This window comes from Podarcis erhardii, assembly GCF_964252035.2.
Source record: "Podarcis erhardii genome assembly, chromosome: 18".
Lineage (NCBI taxonomy): Eukaryota > Metazoa > Chordata > Lepidosauria > Squamata > Lacertidae > Podarcis > Podarcis erhardii.
Window position 1 is genome coordinate 5,507,797 of NC_138516.1, and position 19,550 is coordinate 5,527,346.

Genomic DNA, 19,550 nt, shown 5'->3' on the forward strand with positions numbered 1-19,550 from the left:
AATGAGCACTCATCCTGATTTGCACGCTGGGACTTTGCGAAAACCATCCTGTGTGTTTTTGACCAGCTATTCACAAAAATTAAACCCAGAGGCCTTCAGCCGCTAATGCTCCACAGGTTGAAATTCTATTGTCTTTTGAAAAGACCGACCCTGGGTTGCATGACAGTGATATATGCCAAAATCAGGGAGCTGTGAAGCTTCAAGTCAAGGACCGCTCATCTTTTTGAGGCCTGTGGGCATTATCTGCCAAACCAGATCAACTGCTGTGGGCACCACACACTGCATCCTGGTCTATGGGCTACGGCTGAATACTTGCCGCGGGCCTCATTACAACAGCCCTGCAGGCGCCAGCAAAGGACTGTGTGCCCACATGCAACCCCTGCACTAAGCGCACCGTTTTCTAAGTAAAACTGCTTTCGTACAGCACAGATGAGCTCCCCCCTTGCTTCTAAATGTGTGGGCTCAGGTCTCAACAGCTCTTAAAGACATCCAACACAACAGGCAGCCTCGTCTTATTAAATTTATTATTCCAGTGGTACTAATACATTGATTTGCACAATGACACCCATTTAGCAGAGAGGCTGCGGGCCTTCTAGCTTTTGCCCAACTAGAAAAGCCTCTCCCCCCCCCTTCTCTCCCAATCCTAAAAGAAAATTCCTCCAGACTGGCCCCCCCTTCCCCATCGAATCCAGTATTTGAGTATGGAATGAAATTTCACACACCCTTTTCTTTTGGGAAGTTTGCCTGTCCTCCCCAACCTGCAAACCAAGGGAGGAAAAGCCAGGTCCCCCCCCCTCACTTGGCTCTGAGCGTCAAATAAATATGGAGGCTGGCAACGTTTCAGTTGCATCAAATGGAAATGTATTTTTGGAAGTTCTAATGGCACTGGGTGAGCGGCCCCGCTAGTTCGTGTGCGGACGGCCGGGAACCTCTAAGGCTGAATGCAGACACGGCTCTTTATAAAATCTGCCCCGAGACGGAAGATCAAGCAAGGAAGTGGCCCCAATGCCTTTTGCAAGACAGCTGCGGCACTGATGTTATTATGCAAGTTAAATTTGGAGTCCCACAACATACATTTTTAAATTTATTCTTTTACATCTGGTGTGGCATTTTTAATTCTGCTTGGTTGATTGGTTTTTACAATTTGTCCAGGAAGTTATCTAGTGCGGGAATGCCCTCCTTCAGCCCTTTGCGCTTGCGGGTCTCGGCGACCACCTGGCAGGGGCGGCTGGTGTTGTCAAACGGGTCTCCGGGCAGGATCTGCCAGTGGTCAAACACACACTGGGGGAAAGCCTGGCCACCTGTGTTGGATCTCAAGTCAGCGGTGAAGCCTGTGAAGAGAGAGGGAGGGAGAGAGAGAGAGAAGAGTTTATACTATAAGCAAACAAAACTGTACGACAGAAATACAGGTGTTCAAATTTACCCACACACCCCACAACCAGCTCCTTGTCTTAACTAAAAGCAGCATCCTGGAGGCATGAGGCAAAGGGACCCATGGCCATTAGGTCCAGCTGTGACAGACTCTGGGGTTGCGGTGCTCATCTCGCTTTCTTGGCCAAGGGAACCGGCGTACAGCTTCCGGGTCATGTGGCCAGCATGACTCAGCCGCTTCTGGCGAACCAGAGCAGCACACGGAAACGCCGTTTACCTTCCCGCTGGAGCGGTACCTATTTATATACTTGCACTTTGACGTGCTTTCGAACTGCTAGGTTGGCAGAAGGGACCGAGGAACGGGAGCTCACCCTGTCATTGCGGGGATTCGAACGGCCGACCTTCTGATCAGCAAGCCTTAGGCTCTGTGGTTTAATATTAGTGATAATTTATACCCAACCCATCTGGCTGAGTTTCCCCAGCCACTCTAGGCAGCTCTCAACAGAATACTAAAAACACAATCAAACATCAAACATTGAAAACTTCCCTAAACAGGGCTGCCTTCAGATGTCTTCTAAAAATCAGATAGTTTATTTCCTTGATATCTGATGGGAAGGCGTTCCACGGGGAGGGCACCACTACTGAGAAGGCCCTCAGAGCTGGGCCTCAGTGTCCAAGCTGAACGATGGGGGTGGAGACGTTCCTTCAGGTATAATGGGCCATTTAGGGCTTTAAAGGTAAGTACCAACACTTTTAGCCTGGGAGACAACCTCTGATCGATCCTTCACACCTCCAGCTGCCGACAAAGGTTACCTGGAAGATGCAAGTGCCAAGGGAGGCTGATAAAAGCTGACACTTACCAAAGGACTCGTTGACAGGAAGATAGGCCTTGACCACAAACATGGGGGTGCCGGCCACCTGGGACTCCTCAAAGACGTGCCCCCGCTTCCTGTTCAGCACGCCATAGATGCCACCCACAACCTGTTCTGGGCACTGGAAGTGGAAGAAAGCGGGTATATGTTACAGCACTGCACGGAGTCAAGCCAGCGGGCTCTTAAGAACACAGCCTGCCTCCAGTTACCCACCTGGATCTCCACAAGGTAGATGGGCTCCATGAGGCGGGGCTGAGCCGTCAACACGCAGGCATAGAGGCACCTTCTGGCCGTGGGAATGATTTGGCCACCTCCGCGGTGGATGGCGTCGGCGTGCAGGGTCACGTCGTGCACGTCAAAGCGGACGGCGCGCATGTTTTCCTCGCAAAGAGCACCCTGGAGAAAAGAGAGGGGTTGGGGGTGGGAGAGAAAATCATTTTCTAGTTTCATTCAACCCAACTTTTCTGTCCTTCCTCTAAAGCAGGCAATGTAGTTTTTTTAAAAAAGCAATTAAGCACTCTGCCATAGCAGCCAAGAAGCAAAGGAAGGGCCAATGCCTAATTCAGCTTATGACCAGCCTTCTTCCTGCAAACTGTCAGAGCCAGGAGGAGGAGGAGGAGTCGCCCCGGGGGACCAGAGGATGGGAAGAGCGTGATCTACTAAGGGGCAGAGAATCGGAGTCTAGATATGATGGAGAGCAGCAACAACTGAGAAAGGATAGGCATAATATTTTACAAGGGCGGGAAGGAACATCATGGGCAGAATAACTGTCACACACAGGAGGTTTAAGGTAACATGTCAATACGAATAGATGCCGTTAGTACTGCAGTTGTTGTATAAGGGATTGTTATTTTAACTGGAGTGTAATTGGGATGGGTAAGATTTTGGAACGCAGAAATACAGCAAACAATCAAACCATCAATTCCAGCACACGGGAGGCCACCTAAATTATTTAATTTGGCATCTGAATAATTGGAATCAGCAAATGTATATACTTTGGCATTGTTATAATGAGGCTATTACTGGGTTATTGTAATTGAAAACTAATGATGATTATTATATATAAAAAGAGAGAATTGGAGACTAGAAACAGGGGAGATGCAAATATCCTTTGATTCCCTTTCCATCCCTGCCCCGCAGTACAGTCGTCCCATGGAATCGGAAGGGATCCCAGAGGTCATCTGGTCCAACGTCTTGCAACGCAGGAATCTTTTCCCCTATGTGGGATCAGAACCTACGACCTGGAGGTTGAAAGCCTCATCCTCTACCATCTCCCCACTGCCCATGGCAGCTCCTCCCGAGGAAGAGCCAGTGTGTGTGTGTGTTGGGCAGTACCCAGGCCCTCAGAGGGGGAACGGACAGAGCACCCAGCAGGAGGAGGGGGAATTTGGAGACGACACCTCCACCCCCCTCGATCAAGGAGGAGAAACGCAGGCCAAGCAACACCCGGCAAGGAAAAGTGAACCCCTTAAAAGGACGCCCCTTCGCAACTCAGGGGGAGGCAAGAGGAAATCACATACGAGGCTGATTCAACTTCCTAAAGCTGGAACACAGCCTTGAGGGGCTGATGTGACAAAGCACTCAGAAGTTACAGGCAGAGGGCCTGTGGAACGCCCTCCCACCAGATGTCAAAGAGGAAAACAACTACCAGACTTTTAGAAGACATCGGAAGGCAGTCCTGTTTAGGGAAGCTTTTAATGTTTGACGGACTATTGTATTTTAATATTTTGTTGGAAGCTGCCCAGAGCGGCTGGGGAAACCCAGCCAGATGAGCGGGGTGTAAGTAATAAATTATTATCCGTTCCAAGAAGGCAGGACGCAGACAGCCCACCGCCCTGCGATGAGTTGCGCCCACTCTTGCTTACCTCCTTCGTGGCCCACTGGAAGCCTGCCACAACGCTGTCCTTGATCTCGTTGAGGTACTGCACGCCCTTGGTGATGTCCGTCAGGATGTTGGGGCCAGTGCCGTCCGGGCCGAAGCACCAGATCTTGCGGGCCTCGGCCACGTCCCACTCGTACTTCTCGGCCAGGTAACGGGCCCGTGTCTTCAGCTCCTGGCGGGCCGAGACGTCGCCTTTGTCGATGTCCTCGGCCAGGCCGTCGGGGAAGGGGCGGGCTTTCATGTACAGGCGGTTGTGCTTGTTGGGAGACTTGGAAAGGCACAGAACACTCGACTCCTCGCTGACCGTCTCGCGGTAAGAGACCACCGGGTCGGATTTCTACCAGAAAAATTAAATAATAATAACTTTTAAGTCCCTAGCCGCTTCAAAGCCAATGCGGACTGTCTTTATTGCATCTTGTACATTGCCTTGAGATAATCTGTAGCAATGGCTTTGTTTTTATTTATTATAATTTTTTACTTAATTTTCTGTTTTACAATTTAGAATACCCATTTTTTACATCGTTAAGAGATCAATGACTTCCCTTCTTCTCTTTTCACAGCTTATAAATCCCTGCATATTTTACAAAAGCTATGCCATTCAGTATTCCATTATTGCATCCATCAAAACTTTTTGACACAGTTGAATTTATCTTAATGCTGACAGCGTTTTCAAGGGTACACAATTTTGACCGCATATATTCAAAAAATGTTTTCCAATCTTCTCTAAACATACGCTCTCCTTGGCCTCTTATTCTATATAGAAGACATCTGAAGGCAGCCCTGCTTAGGGAAGCTTTTAATGTTTGACAGACTATTGTATTTTATTATTTTGTTGGAAGCCACCCAGAGTGGCTGGGGAAAACCAGCCAGATGGGCAGAGTATAAATAATAAATTATTAATTATTTTATTTATTATTATTATTATTATTATTATTATTATTATTATTATTATTCATTCTAGTAATGCTCCTGAATGCCACTTGCTGGGAACCAAGAGAGGGTGAGAGTGCTCTCATGGTCGGGTCCTGCTTGCCGGTGTCTTAGAGCCACCAAGACCGGGCTCGAGACTTGTCACGTGGTGCAATTACCGTATTTTTCGCCCTATACGACACACTTTCCCCCCTCCAAAGATGAAGGGGAAATGTGTGTGCGTCCTATGGGGCGAATGCAGGCTTTCGCTGAAGCCTGGAGAGCGAGAGGGGTTGGTGCGCACCAACCCCTCTCGCTCTTCAGGCTTCAGGAAGCTCTGCGCAACCTTTGGGAGACTGGCGTGGCTTCGCGCCAGTCTCCCGAGGGTTGCGCAGAGCTGCCTGCAGTCCCGGGCTTCGTGCAGCTCTGCGCAAGCCTGGGGAGACCGGCGCGACTTCCTGGCGGGCTCCGTAGGCTTGCGGATAGCAGGCTGTTCTGGGGGCTGGTGTCGGGGGAAAGCTTGGGCTTCCCCTGCGCCTGGGGGATAAATTTTTTTCCCCTTTATTCCCCCCCCCAAAAAAACTAGGTGCGTCCTATAGGGCAGTGTGCCCTATGGGACGAAAAATACGGTACCTTAATTGGAATGCAGGCATGGTCCTCCTCAAGATCCTTCAGGCAGATCTCCAGATGCAGCTCCCCAGCGCCAGCAATGATGTGCTCCCCAGACTCCTCAATGATACACTGGAAGATGGGGAAGAGTGAAAGGAATGAAGCAGAAATGAGGCCCAGCCCAAACCGAGAAGCGTCCCCCATCCCAAAAACGACAATGTGGTGCCCCCCCGTCATCTCCCACACCTAAAAAAACCCTTTGAAGGCCTCGATGGGTTTTCTACGCTCACCTGCACCATGGGGTCAGACTTTGCCAGCCTCTTCAGCCCCTCCACCAGCTTGGGCAGGTCGGCTGGGTTCTTGGCTTCCACGGCGACGCGCACCACGGGGCTGACGCTGAACTTCATGACGCGCAGGTTGTGGGCGTGCTCAAAAGTTGTGATGGTGCCCGTCTTGACCAGGAACTGGTCGACGCCAACCAGCCCCACGATGTTGCCGCAAGGCACGTCCTCGATGGGCTCCACGTAGCGGCCCATCATGAGAATGGTTCTAGAGAGGGGAGAGATGAAAAAAATGTATTTAAAAAAAAGATTTTCTTAGTTTACAAAAGTATGTGCAATCTCTCTCTCTCCTTTCTCTCTCCAAGTAACATTTTTTACAGATCAGTTTCATTTGTTGAGACATTCGGAAGAAGGAGAGGAAGGGGGGGGAGAATTGTGCAGAAGTGGTGGGAAAGTGCAGTACAGCAAAAGCGGGGGGGGGGGGGCTGGAAAGTCTGCTCTGGGGCAGACTGGCGTTCTTTTGGAATGAGCCACTGCCAGGGGAAAACTACTGACACATCCCCCGTCTCCCCAGGGACAGGTTATGAACATCTAAAGCAGGGGTAGGCAACCTAAGGCCCGGGGGCTGGATGCAGCCCAATCGCCTTCTCAATCCCGCCCACGGACGGTCTGGGAATCAGCGTGTTTTTACATGGGTAGAATATGTGCTTTTATTTATAATGCATCTCTGGTTTATTTGTGGGGCACAGGAATTCATTCGTTCCCCCCCCCAAAAAAATATAGTCTGGCCCCTCAAAAGAATCAGCCCACGGCTGAAAAAGGTTGCTGACCCCTGATCTAAAGCATGGGCCGGCAAACTAAGACCTGCAAGCCGGATCAGGCCCAATTGCCTTCTGGATCCGGCCCACTGACAGTCCGGGAATTGCCACGTGGGTCGCCAGTGCGCACGTTCTCTCCCTCACACGGAGGCGGCGCCACCTCCCTTAAGCGGGAGCTCTCGCTCAGTCCTCCTCTTTGAGGGTCACTTAAGGCGGTGGCCTTGGAATCGCAAGTGTGCTAAACCCACTCACGCCCAGCCTGGTTATGTTTTTTAGAGCTACATATAGCTGGGCTCTGCAGAACAGAATTGCTGGATAAGGTGGGATATTGCTCCTGAACTTTTATATTCTTTTCAGCTGCCACTTCCTGCCACCCAAAGCCCATGCGAGCCTACGGACAGGGACGGGAAGCGCGAAGCAAAGCCCGGCGATTTTTGAAAAACGGACCTCTGGATTGGCTTCAGGTAGAGATCTTCCTTCTTGCCTGGGGTGTAGTTTGGTCCCATAATTCTGCACTTCAGGCCGGTGGACACGATGCCCGAGAAGACGCGCCCAAAGGCATAGAAGCGGCCCTTGTCGGTGGTCGGCACCATTTTGGAGATGTACATCATCAGGGGGCCCTTGGGGTCGCAGTTCTTAATTCCTGGGGGAGGAAAGGGGGATAAAGACTATTTAAAGTCTCTAAAGGTAAAGGGACCCCTGACCATTAGGTCCAGTCGTGGGTCACTCTGGGGTTGCAGCGCTCATCTTGCTTTACTGGCCAAGGGAGCCGGCATACAGCTTCCGGGTCATGTGGCCAGCATGACTAAGCTGCTTCTGGCGAACCAGAGCAGCGCACGGAAATGCCGTTTACCTTCCCGCCGGAGCGGTACCTAGTTATCTACTTGCACTTTGACATGCTTTCGAACTGCTAGGTTGGCAGGAGCAGGGACCGAGCAACGGGAGCTCACCCAGTCACGGGGATTCGAACTGCCGACCTTCAGATCAGCAAGTCCTAGGATCTGTGGTTTAATATTAGTGATAATTTATACCCAACCCATCTGGCTGAGATTCCCCAGCCTTCTGATCAGCAAGTCCTGGGCTCTGTGGTTTAACCCACAGCGCCACCCGCGTCCCATTTAAAGGCTCTAGGGCACAAGAAAAAACTGAAACCGTTTCTGTCCGGCCGCGTTCTTCACTCGAGAGTCACCCTCTTTCTGGGGATGGGGAACCCTGCTCGTCTTCAGGTGCGCGGCTACCTACCCATGGCAGCTTCATCGTCAGGGGGCCCTTCATACAGCAACTCGCAGCGGTACTTCTGAGCGGTGACAGGAGAGGGCAGGTGGATGGTGATCATCTGCAGCAGTGCATCCCCAGCCGGCAGCCAGCGTCTCATCACAGCCTGGGAAGGAAGAAGAAGAAGAAGAAGAGTTTGGATTTGATATCCCGCCTTTCACTCCCTTTAAGGAGTCTCAAAGCGGCTACCATTCTCCTTTCCCTTCCTGTCCCACAACAAACACTCTGTGAGGTGAGCGGGGCTGAGAGACTTCAGAGAAGTGTGACTGGCCCAAGGTCACCCAGCAGCTGCAGGTGGAGGAGCGGGGAAGCGAACCCGGTTCCCCAGATTAGGAGACTACCGCTCTTAACCACTACACCACACTGGCTCCCAAGGAGAGGGAGGAACCACAAGTTCAGAGAGGAGAGTCATCTAACCCGCTCACCTAGCGAGGTCACCACAAACCAGGGTGGGTAAAAACCAATGGGGTTTTTTATTTAAAAAAATTGGGGGGGGGGGGAGAGAGAATCGCATTTTTAAAAAAATTTAAATTGGATTTTTTAAATTAAAACATGCATGCATGTTTTTGTGGAAGTAAATCCCACCAGGGTGGATAAACATCAATTAAAAAAAAAAAAAAACTTTTAAAAATTTAAATTGGATTTTTTTATATATATATAGACTGGATTTTTTTATTTAAATCAATTTTGTTGATTTGTATTGGTTTTTTTTTTTTAATGGATTTTTAAAACAAAATGCTTTTGGAGGAAAACCTTTCCAAAGATAGTGTTCTATTTAAGTTGCATTATAGTCCTAAGCAGGAAGCCCCAAGCTCGGCCCTCCAGCTGCTTTGGGTCTACAATTCCCATCATCCCTGACCACTGGTCTTGTTAGCTAAGGATGATGGGAGTTGTCTCAGTCAGTTTTATTGCACATAGCCAATGGCTGTCGCAATGTACAGTGGTGCCTCGCAAGACGAAAAGAATCCGTTCCGCGAGTCTCTTCGTCTAGCGTTTTTTTTGTCTTTCGAAGCAAGCCCATTGACGGCTTAGCAGATTAGCGCTATTAGCGGCTTATTGGCTTAGCAGATAAGCGGCTTAGCGGCTTAGAAAAGGGGGGGAGGGGAAAAAACCCGCAGGAACTCGCAAGACATTTTCCATAGGAAATTCGTTTTGCAAAGCACCTCCAAAATGGAAAACTCTTTCGTCTAGCAAGTTTTCCGTCTTGCGAGGCATTCGTCTTGCAGGGCACCACTGTACACAGAATTATTTGACAATTAAAAGAAAATATACTGAATTGGTAAAAAAAGACTTAAAACATTTATATTATCAAAACATTACGTACTCTAAACAAAGCTATAAAAGTACCCCAATGTACAAATAAAAACATTAAACAATAAAATTCATAAGCTAAAATCATCACATGGTCACTAATGTTAAAAACAAGATCAATTAATACAGTGTGCAATTTATACTGAGTTTGGTGACAAAGATAGAGCATAGCCTGAGGTAGATAGATGGGATCAAATAAATTCATCACCTTTACAGTTAATGGCTACCTTGGCTATATAATTTGCTCTAATTTATCTAGCAGCAGTTGCAAAAAGTGCTACCCGCCAGGTCACATACTTATCTGTGTCTGCAAGGAGATATAACATCATGTCAAGGGGGTTCTGGCCAGGGGACCCTGTCATTATAGGTACCAAAAATCTTTTTCTTGCATCATTATATAACGGACAGTGCAAGATATAATGTATAAGGTCCTCTACTTCAGAACATCCCCTAATGCAAACACGTTCGTTTTTTGGTATGCCTCTGTGTCTGATGAGAGTTGTAGTCCCAAAACAGCTGGAGGGCTGAGTTTGGGGGTGCCTGGTCCTAAGGCTATTCATCAGGAAATAAGGATTTGTTTTAAGTGTTCCATGTGTGCTAAAACTCTGAGCTTCTTCCTCTGGCGCCTGCTGAAGGCTTTCTTACCCCAGCAGGGAATTTAACTTCTACTCCCCTACCCCACCCTTCCGAGGGCATGAGCCACCTGCCCCCTCACCTTCAGCAAGGGTTTCCCCTCCTTGTCTTTATCCTCGCTGTCCAGCTTTATGTCCAGCTTCTCTATCAGTTTGGCGGTTTCCTCCTTCTTGAAGTTCATGATCGCATCGAACACCTTTCAAACGAGAAATAATTGCACGGACATTAGGCTAGGCTGGGTGCAGCTCCCACAGAAGCAGCGGGTTATGTCTCCTGTAGCAATACTCCCAAAGGAAGGAAAAACACTCAAAACAGGTCGTCAGGCTTCCTTTCCGCTAACTGCAACAGGCAAGGGCAATACAGCTAATGCACAAGTCCATTTCTATTTCACACTGTGCTGGCTGCCCTGACTTTTGGCTTAAAAAAAGCAGCAACTAAAATATCTACACTGTCTGTGCATAGGCTGCTACAGCAGATTCAAGGTTCTTTTGTTCATATACAAAGACCTGAACAAATAGGTCCTGGGATACCTTAATGAGCACCAGAGCCTTCATATCCCAGACTTGATCATTGAGATCATCCGGAGGAAAGCTGTTCATTGTTCCCCCTCGTTTACAGAGCCTCAAATGACCACAAACAGAAGTCGGGCACCCAGTCCCATTCTGGTTAACCCTCTTCCAGCGAGTACCCTCGTTTTTTTCTCAGGCGTCTCTTCAAGACATTATGACACCAAGCCTATGCAGCTACTTAATTTTCATTGGCTTGTCAGCTTAATAACCATCTCGATTTTTAAAATTTAACTCATTAAGACTACCTAGATATTTTCTTATATGGTGGGACAACAGAATCAGTACAGTCGTACTTTGGTTTTCGAACAGCTTAGCTCTCGCCTTGGCTCCCGAATGCCGCAACCCCGGAAGTGTTCCAGTTTGTGAACTATTTTTGGAAGCCGAACATCTGATTGGCTGCAGGAGCTTCTTGCAGCCAATCAGAAGCTGCACTTTGGTTTTGGAAGTCAAATGGACTTCTGGAACAGATTCCGTTCAACTTCCAAGGTACGACTGCACTTCTATAAATAAAATTAGCCAGAACCACCATTTTTACGTTCTTATTCCAGAGTTGGAAGCCCCTCTCAAGCCTGGACCTTCACGCAGAGAGGGAAGTGGAACCCTTCTATTGGTGCCAAAAGAAACGAAGGCATGGCCGGGAGGTTCTCAGACATTTTATCGGGAGGTTCTGTAGTGTGGATTGGCAAACTCTGGGTCAGACCTACAAAAACTTCTTCAAACTTAACAAGTCAGGTCAAAGTGAAGAATTTTTTTCCATCATCATGCTCAGATCGTGCCAGACCACAAAGAGCACCAAGCAACTCTATAGGGGAAAAAACTGGGCGCAAAGTGCTTCACCTTGAAAATCGGGTCCAGGATCAGCTGGCAGAAAGTCCTTGGCAGCTTCTTCCCATCTGGGCTGGTGGCCGACTTGCTGAATTTGCCAGTGGCTGGGTCAAAGTACCTAGGGACAAAATGGCATGTGAGCTTCAGCTCTGCAGCGTCTGGCCTGGCTACCACCTTCTCAGAGTACCCACCTAAGCGGGTGGCCTCCTGGAAGCTGCCCGCATGACCATCTTTTGGAAGAGCCAAATTTCCACATCCCAAGGCCCCCAACTCCTTTGACAGGCTGCCGTTTCCTCACTTGCCCCCCTCAAAAGCAGTCAGCCTCCTCTGTGCTTTTTGCAGTCCTCCGAGCCTAGTTGGCGTGCTGCAAATTGACACCGCCTTGAAATCTGTGGGGTCTCGAGAGCTATGTATCCCCGTTTTCTAGAGAAAGCTACATGCTTCACGGGTATGGCCTGGATCTGACCCTTGGTGGCCAAGCCAAGTCAACAAATAGGGGACAATTCTCAGGACTAAGTGCTTGCTCTGATCCTGTCCGTTGTAGGGAGGTCAGCTCTAAGTGTTCACCCCACAGCATTCCGACCTGCAGAGTGGATTCTAAAGAAGAGCCCCAGCTCCAGAAGCCCAAGCCGCTCTCACCTGTCTCCCCACAGCTTCTTCATCATGTCTTCTACTTTCTTGGCACGGTCAGCTGTGCTCAGCTGCCCTTCGCCCTTTGCTGCGAATTTCGCCACGTACATCTCGGCAAACTGCTTCAGCGTGAAAGCCCAGCCGTGCAAGCCGGAGCCAAAGCCGACGGTGCCCAGAACCGGATCAATCTGGAAGGAAAGGAGAAGAACACATCAAGGTATGGAGTTAAGGAGCCAACTTCCCGACGGGCTGGGAGCTCGTCTTTTAATATGTCATTATCATTTTAGCTGTTCTCAAAGAGGAAAAAACAAACCATGAAGGGTGCAGACTTTGAAAATGTTTCATTACATATTCAAGTTACAGAATGAAAGCTCACTTCACCACTCCCTAAAAGTGAGGCTATTCTAAGAAATTTGGGCTAACTTCATATGACCTTTCCACAGAGGCAATGAAAATAAATGCCTGTGCGGCATGTATTTCGAAGAAATAAAACATGTTCAGTTGGTAGAGCATAAGATCTCTTTATCTCAAGGTTTGAGCCCCATGTGGGCGAAAGATTCCTGCATTGCAGGGAGTTAAACTAGGCGATCCCTTCCCACTCTACAATTCTAGGATTCTAATGCTTAAACATCAATACTGATTTCTCTGTCGCACTTTGTAACAGACCGAGGCGCTCAAGTTTCAATGTAACTGTGTTCTAGCGACCATTTGTGACATGCAATAGGGGTTATGTCCAATTCACACAACCACTGGGGCCCTTTTTCAAGGGAGATAAAGAGGTTGGCAACCTTTTCAGCGGTGGATCCGTTTGTGGATCACTCTCCTCAGGGAAGAACACCATTTGTTGTCTTGCCTATGGGTGCCAGGCAAAAATCACTTATTTTCACGGGCAACTGGCTTTTAGGGTACCTAAAACATGTCAATGGACTTTGATGCGCTGATCCATTAACAGAAGCGGGCAGGGTTTGTACCTTCAAAATACATTTTGAGTATTTAATTTGTGTTTAGCACTCATTATATGCCAGGTTTTAATGGACTTCATTTCTATCCTCACCGCACAAGCTGTTCTGAGAAACCAGAGCACAAAAATGTGACTTGATTACTAATAATAATTTAAGCCAGTTCCGGAGCAGGCCCAATTTCAACAGGTCGGCTCTGAGCATGATACAGCTGCTCACAAAGGTGAAAGGTCAAGACTGCACACCCCCACAGCCTGCCTTACCATAATGTTGCCCATGGGGCCGCCCTCGCCTTCCCCGTAAGTGGAGATGATGACGTTCACATTCTCCACAATGCGCTGGAAGGTCTGGTACAGTTCCTCTGGCTGAAGCTGAAGCTCCAGCAGAGCCCGGTCCATTTTATTCATCATCAGGACAGGCTTGATCCTCTCAGCAATGGCCTGGCGCAGAACGGTCTCTGTTTGGACACACACCCCTGGGAGGAAGAGGAAACAAAGGCTCAAGTCATCGCTATGGGGCTATGAGCACTTGGGGGTTAGGACTGCATCCTCCAAAACGTCCTAATGCAGAAGATGGGGCTTCATTCAGCCTATGGACACCCTTGTTCCCTCTCCAGCCTATGGGGCGTACGGTGCTTGGGAGACAGGCCACAGCGAGGGGCCACGGCTCTAGATCTCAAGGCAAAGGGGGACATCTCACCAGAAACACAATCCACGACGACCAAGGCACCATCGGTGACACGCAGGGCAGCAGTGACCTCCGACGAGAAATCCACATGGCCCGGGGAGTCAATCAAATTGATCAGGAAGCCACAGCCATCTTTGCTTTGCTTGATAAATGCCAAATCATTCTCTGCAAGCTCGTAGAAGAGAGAAATTGCCCTGGAGGAAGAAGATGCATAAATTCCAAAGAGTTAAATTACCGTTCCACCACAAGAAACCTCTAAGGCCCTTCTTCACATGCCTCCTTCCATGAGAGGTCCGGAGGGTGAAAATACAAGACGTGGCTCCGCATTTGTGGAATAGGCTCTCCTCAGGGAGGGTTGGCTTTAGGCGCCAGGCAAAAACGTTCCTCTTTAACCGGGTGTTTGGCTAATTGACATCCAATGCCCTTTTAAAGTGTGTTGGAGAGGGAAGGGAATCATTGAATTGTCATTATTATAATTATGCGTTTTGTGTTTTTTAATGTTGCAAACTGCCCTGAAATCTATGGTTACAGAGAATGCAAATTTGATAAAATTATAATAATAATCCTGCCTTTTCCTTGAACTGGGACTCAAGGTTGCTTACACACATTAAAAGACGACAAATAAAATACAATATACACGTAACAAGGGCCTATGGCTTGTCTTCAAAAGCACTGAATTAATGCATACATACTTGAATTACATCAAGAGTGACAAGTTTTACCTTTCCACTACCAACTTGAGATGCTTACAGCATAAATCAGCAAAATTTCAGACCTTTTCAAATCACAGAATTCTAGAATTGGAAGGGATGCCAAGGGTCATCTAGCCCAACCTCCTGCAAGCCCAACCCTTCACCCAATGTGGGGCTTGAAACCATGACTCAGAGGCAGAACCCGAGACCACGGAGAAGAGTCGGTGGAGGAAGATTGGAGGAAATTTAAAGGCTATTTACAGAAACATTGTAAAAATAATATCTGTTAGAAGGATGTTGGAATAATATTATATGATTTTAGCAGGAATGATATAAAGGATTTGGGAATAACTTAATTGGTGAAAGGAGGAAAAGTAAAGTTACATTATATTAAGACAATTTACAGGACAAAAAATTTAAAAGAGGGAAAGGATTTGCTGAAATGGATAATTGACCTAGAATACAAAAAAGGGAGGTGTGAGGAGGTCAAGGAAATAAGCTAATGAAAGATTAGTAATGAGGAGATCTGATGTATTTTTCTTCGCATTTTTGTTTGATGGGTTTTATTTCCCTGTTTTTTTATATTGTGATGCGTTGTTTTGTTTTTGTTTAATGTGGTATTTTTACTTCTTTCTGTAAATTTTAAAACTTTAATAAATATTATTTTTTTTTTAAAAAAAAAAGAATCAATGACCCAGAGATTAAGAGTCTCAGGCTTTGCTGACTGATGTAATTCCCACCCCCACCCCCTACAGAGCTGTAATGCAGGAATTCTGCTCAACAGCCATCCTTGGGTGGGCGCAAATCACCAACCTCCTATGTGATTTTAATGGGAGAGTTAAACCCCTATTTGAATCTCCCCCACCTGAAAGAAACCTGCCTTCTGCTGGCGATTCTTTTTCTGGCAGTTTCAGGGATAGAGAAGGGGGGAGAGACGACTCTGGAATGGACTTACGTAGACTTGATAGTGATACACCTCTCCTGCTCATCTTTTCTCGTGTCGGTGAAACGGGTCTCTCCAGCACGGGCCGAGGCAATAATCCCAGCTTTGCAAACCAGCGAGTCTGTTAGGGTAGATTTCCCATGATCCACATGGGCGATCACTGACATGTTCCGGATGTTGGCCTTCTTGTCCATGATGGCCCGGATCTGGTCTACGGTGAAGTTCACCTGGGGGCAACAGAAGGGAGGTTAATGTGGCTGCTTCAGAGAACAGGCCGTCCCTGGACTGCTTTATTGAAGGGGGGGGTGGGGAGAGAGGAAGCACTGAGGTGTCATTCTGTATTAGGAAGCTGGCTATAACATCTTAAGGCAGCCCTGGTTCAGGGAAGTTTTTAACGTGTGATATTTTACTGTATTTTTGCTTTCTATGGAAGCCGCCCAGAGTGGCTGGGGAGGCCCAGCCAGATGGGCGGGGTATAAATAAATTATTATTATTATTATTATTATTATTATTATTATTATTATTATTACTGCTCTACGGAATTTGCCTCCAAACTTGGAAACACGTGGTTCAAGATCCTGCTTAGGGCAGGCCCACACCATACATTTAAAGTGCACCCAACACATGTGACTTCCCTCAAATAATCTTGTGAACTGCAATCCACCTCCCCTCACAGACCTACAACTTCCAGCAGAGCTACAATTCTAAGAACCTACAGCTCTTAGGATTCTTTGGGAGAAGTCTAATATGGTGTGGATCTGCCCAAACAACAGTTACCAATGATCCTTCTGCTTGCTGCAGTTGCAAGCATGACTGTTTCTCTCATAAGGCAAGAGGAAAAGGCACTGCGCACGTGTTTCTCGTTGCCAAGCTGTCGCCAGCTCTGAATGGAGCCTAGCTATGAACCATTTTGTTGCTAAGCATCAGGGTGGGTGAAGCACTAATCTGCCTCCCATCCCAGAAAGCCCAGCCTATCACTAACTAGAAAGAACTGCCCTTTTATTGTAGACAATACTGGACTAGATGAATCAGCAGTTTGACCTAGTATAATAAAGTACGTAACTTCACTGAGTCACGCCGGCTCCTCTATGTGCCAATTCTGCTATTACAGAACAAACACAATTTTTTCCAAGGGCATTACAAGGCAAACATGAAGGCCTATAGATACATTAAAAAAGACACACACCAGACCACAAACACGTTCTTTAAAAAAAAAAAAGGCACACAAAATCTTTCAAGTTGTACTGGGGATGGCCTCCACACCCTCTGTACTCTGAACTATGGAGTCCGGTTGAAACAAAACCACCCGTCGCAGTTCCTAAAACGTTTGGATAAACAGATCGTTTCAGCACAAATCACCCATATACAGGTTCACTGGGCTTTAGGGACGGGAGAAAATCTAATTCCGAAGTCTCTAGGCGTCTCCTCCTCCGCCAAAGACCGCAGGGCTTACATAAGACGGCTGCTTTAACGCAGGGAAGAGAAAAAGAGAGAGAGTGAAAATGCAATTTCCACTCTGCAGTTCCTCCCTTTGGCCGAGATAACATCCTGGCATTCTCCCAGCTTCCTCACACTGCCACATCATTTCACGTCCCCAAGTTATCTCCCCCCGCAACAGATATTTTTACCTGCCAACCAAATATATTCTGATGCATACAGAGCTCTGGGATTCTTTAGTTTTGACTGTGATTCCAAGACCTATTATCCCCCTATTTGGTAGATCCCCAAAGAGAAGCCACCCCATCTTCAAACGTACACAGAACTCACCACGGCTTGAATATGTCATTCCTTGACCCCCTTCATCAATTCATTTCTTGTTATTACATTTAAACCCCACCTTTCCTCCCGGGAGCTGAAGGTTGTGTACGTGACCCTCTCCTTTTCCACTTTTTATCCTAAAAATTTTGTGAGGTTAGGCCCACCCAACACAGATTTTAAGAATATAGGGAGTTAGGACCCTTAACATGCATGTGTACATACTACATACATTAAGCACGCATTGTGAAGATGTAAAAATGAAATTCACCTATTTGCCCTAGCATATCCCCCAACCCAAAATCCTTTTTGTATTTGAAAAAATAAGGGGGGTAGGCTTATTCTGCCGCAGAAACAAGGGGAAGGAAAAATAAAAGGAGAACCCTTTAAAAAAAATAAAACACTGAGTATAGAGAGAAATAAAAGCTACTTTAAAAAGAGGTTTGTATCCACCTAAGTGGGACCTATCTGAAATGGAAGGGCCCCGAGTTTAATGATCAGTTTAATGAGCTTACTCTCGAGTAGGACTAACATGGGGAAGCAACGCGGGGTTTCTTTTTGGGGGGGGAAGTCCTCTCCCACCCACATTATTAAGGTCCAACCACACCCTTTTTAATTTTAATTCTTTTATTATTAGCGCCCCTCTTGTCACCCCAAATTCCCCAGCCACAACATTAGCAAGCAGGTTTTGCAGTCACTATAACAGAGCTGCTTTAGTTTTGATTTGCCCTTTCAGCTTAGATGCTTCCTTTCCAGGGCTCTAATAATAATAATAATAATAATAATAATTTTTTATTTATAGCCCGCCCTCCCCAGCCAAGGCCAGGCTCAGAGCGGCTTACAAGCAATAATAAAAACAAGATGAATGATTACAAACTTAAAAACGAAAATGAAATACAACATTAAAATAATACAACATTAAAATATTAAAATGTAGCCTCATCGCAGGAGGAGAAGGAAAAGGAAGGGGAAAAAGAGAGGGGGGGAGGGAATCAAACGATTCAGTTTAATGAGCCTACTCTCGAGTAGGACTAACATGGGAAAGCAACGCGGGGTTTTTTTTGGGGGGGGGGAGTCCTCTCCCACCCACATTATTAAGGTCCAACCACACCCTTCGACCCCATATTTTTAATTTTAATTCTTTTATTATTAGTGCCCCTCTTTTCACCCCCAAATTCCCCAGCCACAACATTAGCAAGCAGGTTTTGCAGTCACTATAACAGAGCTGCTTTAGTTTTGATTTGCCCTTTCAGCTTAGATGCTTCCTTTCCAGGCCTCTAATAATAACAATAATAATAATAATAATAATAATAATAATAATAATAATTTTTTATTTATAGCCCGCCCCCCCCAAGCCAAGGCCGGGCTCAGAGCGGCTTACAAGCAATAAGAAACAAAAATAAAATACAACATTACAATATTAAAATGTAGCCTCATCGCAGGAAGAGAAGGAAAAGAAGGAAGGGAAAAAGAGAGAGAGGCCTGGGCCTCTTCTGGCTACCGGCCCCGCTCCCCCTCCGTAGGCCTCCAACCCCACAGCAGGCCCGGCCGCCTCCCCGGAGCCTAAGCCGCGCTTCCCCCGCGGCCTTCCCCAGCCCCGCATTTCGCCCCGGGCCCCCCGCTTCCCCTCAGCCCAAGCCCAGCCTCCGAGGCCTCACCATGTTGGCGGATGGCGCCGGATTCTCCGGAGGCGCTTCAGAAGGGGCAGGGGGGAAAAAGAAAGGCCGGCGACAATGGCGGCGGCGGCTCGGGTAGCCCTGTCTCGTTGGCAGGGGCCGAGCGGGCGGAAGAGGACGCTGACGTCAACGAGCTGCCTTTTATAGGAGCCGGCAAGGGGCGGGGCGGTGGCGGGCAGGGGGAGGAGGAGGAGGAGGGGCCTGCGGCAGGAAGCCGGAACACGGCCGCTCTAGCCCCGTCGGCGCAGCTCTTTGATCCTAGAGGCGGGAAAAGGGGACGGAAAGGAGAATAGGCATGTACTTGGGACGGTTTTCGCGCCTGCGCAGTGCGAACTTTTAGATCAATGCGGAAGTGAGCGGGCACGCTGCAGTCACGTGGTTACGGTGCCTGATTGCAAAGGGGAGTTGATGAAGAAACTGCTGTATTTTTTTATTTATGGCAATAAAGGAGTCATATTAGCACTGATTTTTATTTCTATTTCTGTGTGGTTATTTTGTATCCCATTCGCAGGCATTTTATATTTTAAAAATAATAATGCTCATTTGTACTTATTTCCAGTGATATTATTTTTAAAAAACCCCTATTTAACCTAGACAGCGTCTTAAAAAGCAGAGACATCACCTTGCCAACAAAGGTCCGTATAGTTAAAGCTATGGTTTTCCCAGTAGTGATGTATGGAAGTGAGAGCTGGACCATAAAGAAGGCTGATCGCCAAAGAATGGATGCTTTTGAATTATGGTGCTGGAGGAGACTCTTGAGAGTCCCATGGACTGCAAGAAGATCAAACCGATCCATTCGGAAGGAAATCAGCCCTGAGTGCTCACTGGAAGGACAGATCCTGAAGCTGAGGCT

At 47.5% G+C, this 19,550-nt stretch overlaps 2 protein-coding genes across 2 annotated transcripts in view; one reads left to right on the forward strand and one right to left on the reverse strand.

The window, feature by feature from the left end:
* LOC309332990 (protein-lysine 6-oxidase-like) overlaps positions 1-19,550 on the forward strand; it is a 285,922-nt gene that overhangs the window by 116,822 nt on the left and 149,550 nt on the right. The gene's annotated exons all lie outside the window — the stretch shown is intronic.
* On the reverse strand, positions 1,072-18,836 carry LOC309332849 (elongation factor 2). Its single transcript, XM_081846109.1, has 15 exons — positions 18,680-18,836; positions 15,279-15,493; positions 13,644-13,825; positions 13,208-13,419; positions 11,995-12,173; positions 11,368-11,473; positions 10,044-10,157; positions 7,985-8,123; positions 7,190-7,385; positions 5,934-6,192; positions 5,668-5,775; positions 4,109-4,462; positions 2,457-2,639; positions 2,232-2,364; positions 1,072-1,331 (listed from the first exon to the last, which is right to left on the reverse strand). The coding sequence occupies exons 1-15, from the start codon at positions 18,680-18,682 to the stop codon at positions 1,138-1,140; spliced, it is 2,577 nt and encodes an 858-aa protein (XP_081702235.1). The 5' UTR covers positions 18,683-18,836; the 3' UTR covers positions 1,072-1,137.

Excerpts from the sequence above, each read along its gene's own strand:
- LOC309332849 (XM_081846109.1), bottom strand. Across the intron at positions 6,193-7,189 it reads TACCTGAAGCCAATCCAGAG|AACCATTCTCATGATGGGCC; the intron begins GTCCGTTTTTCA and ends TCCCCTCTCTAG. Across the intron at positions 1,332-2,231 it reads TCCTGTCAACGAGTCCTTTG|GCTTCACCGCTGACTTGAGA; the intron begins GTAAGTGTCAGC and ends CTCTCTTCACAG.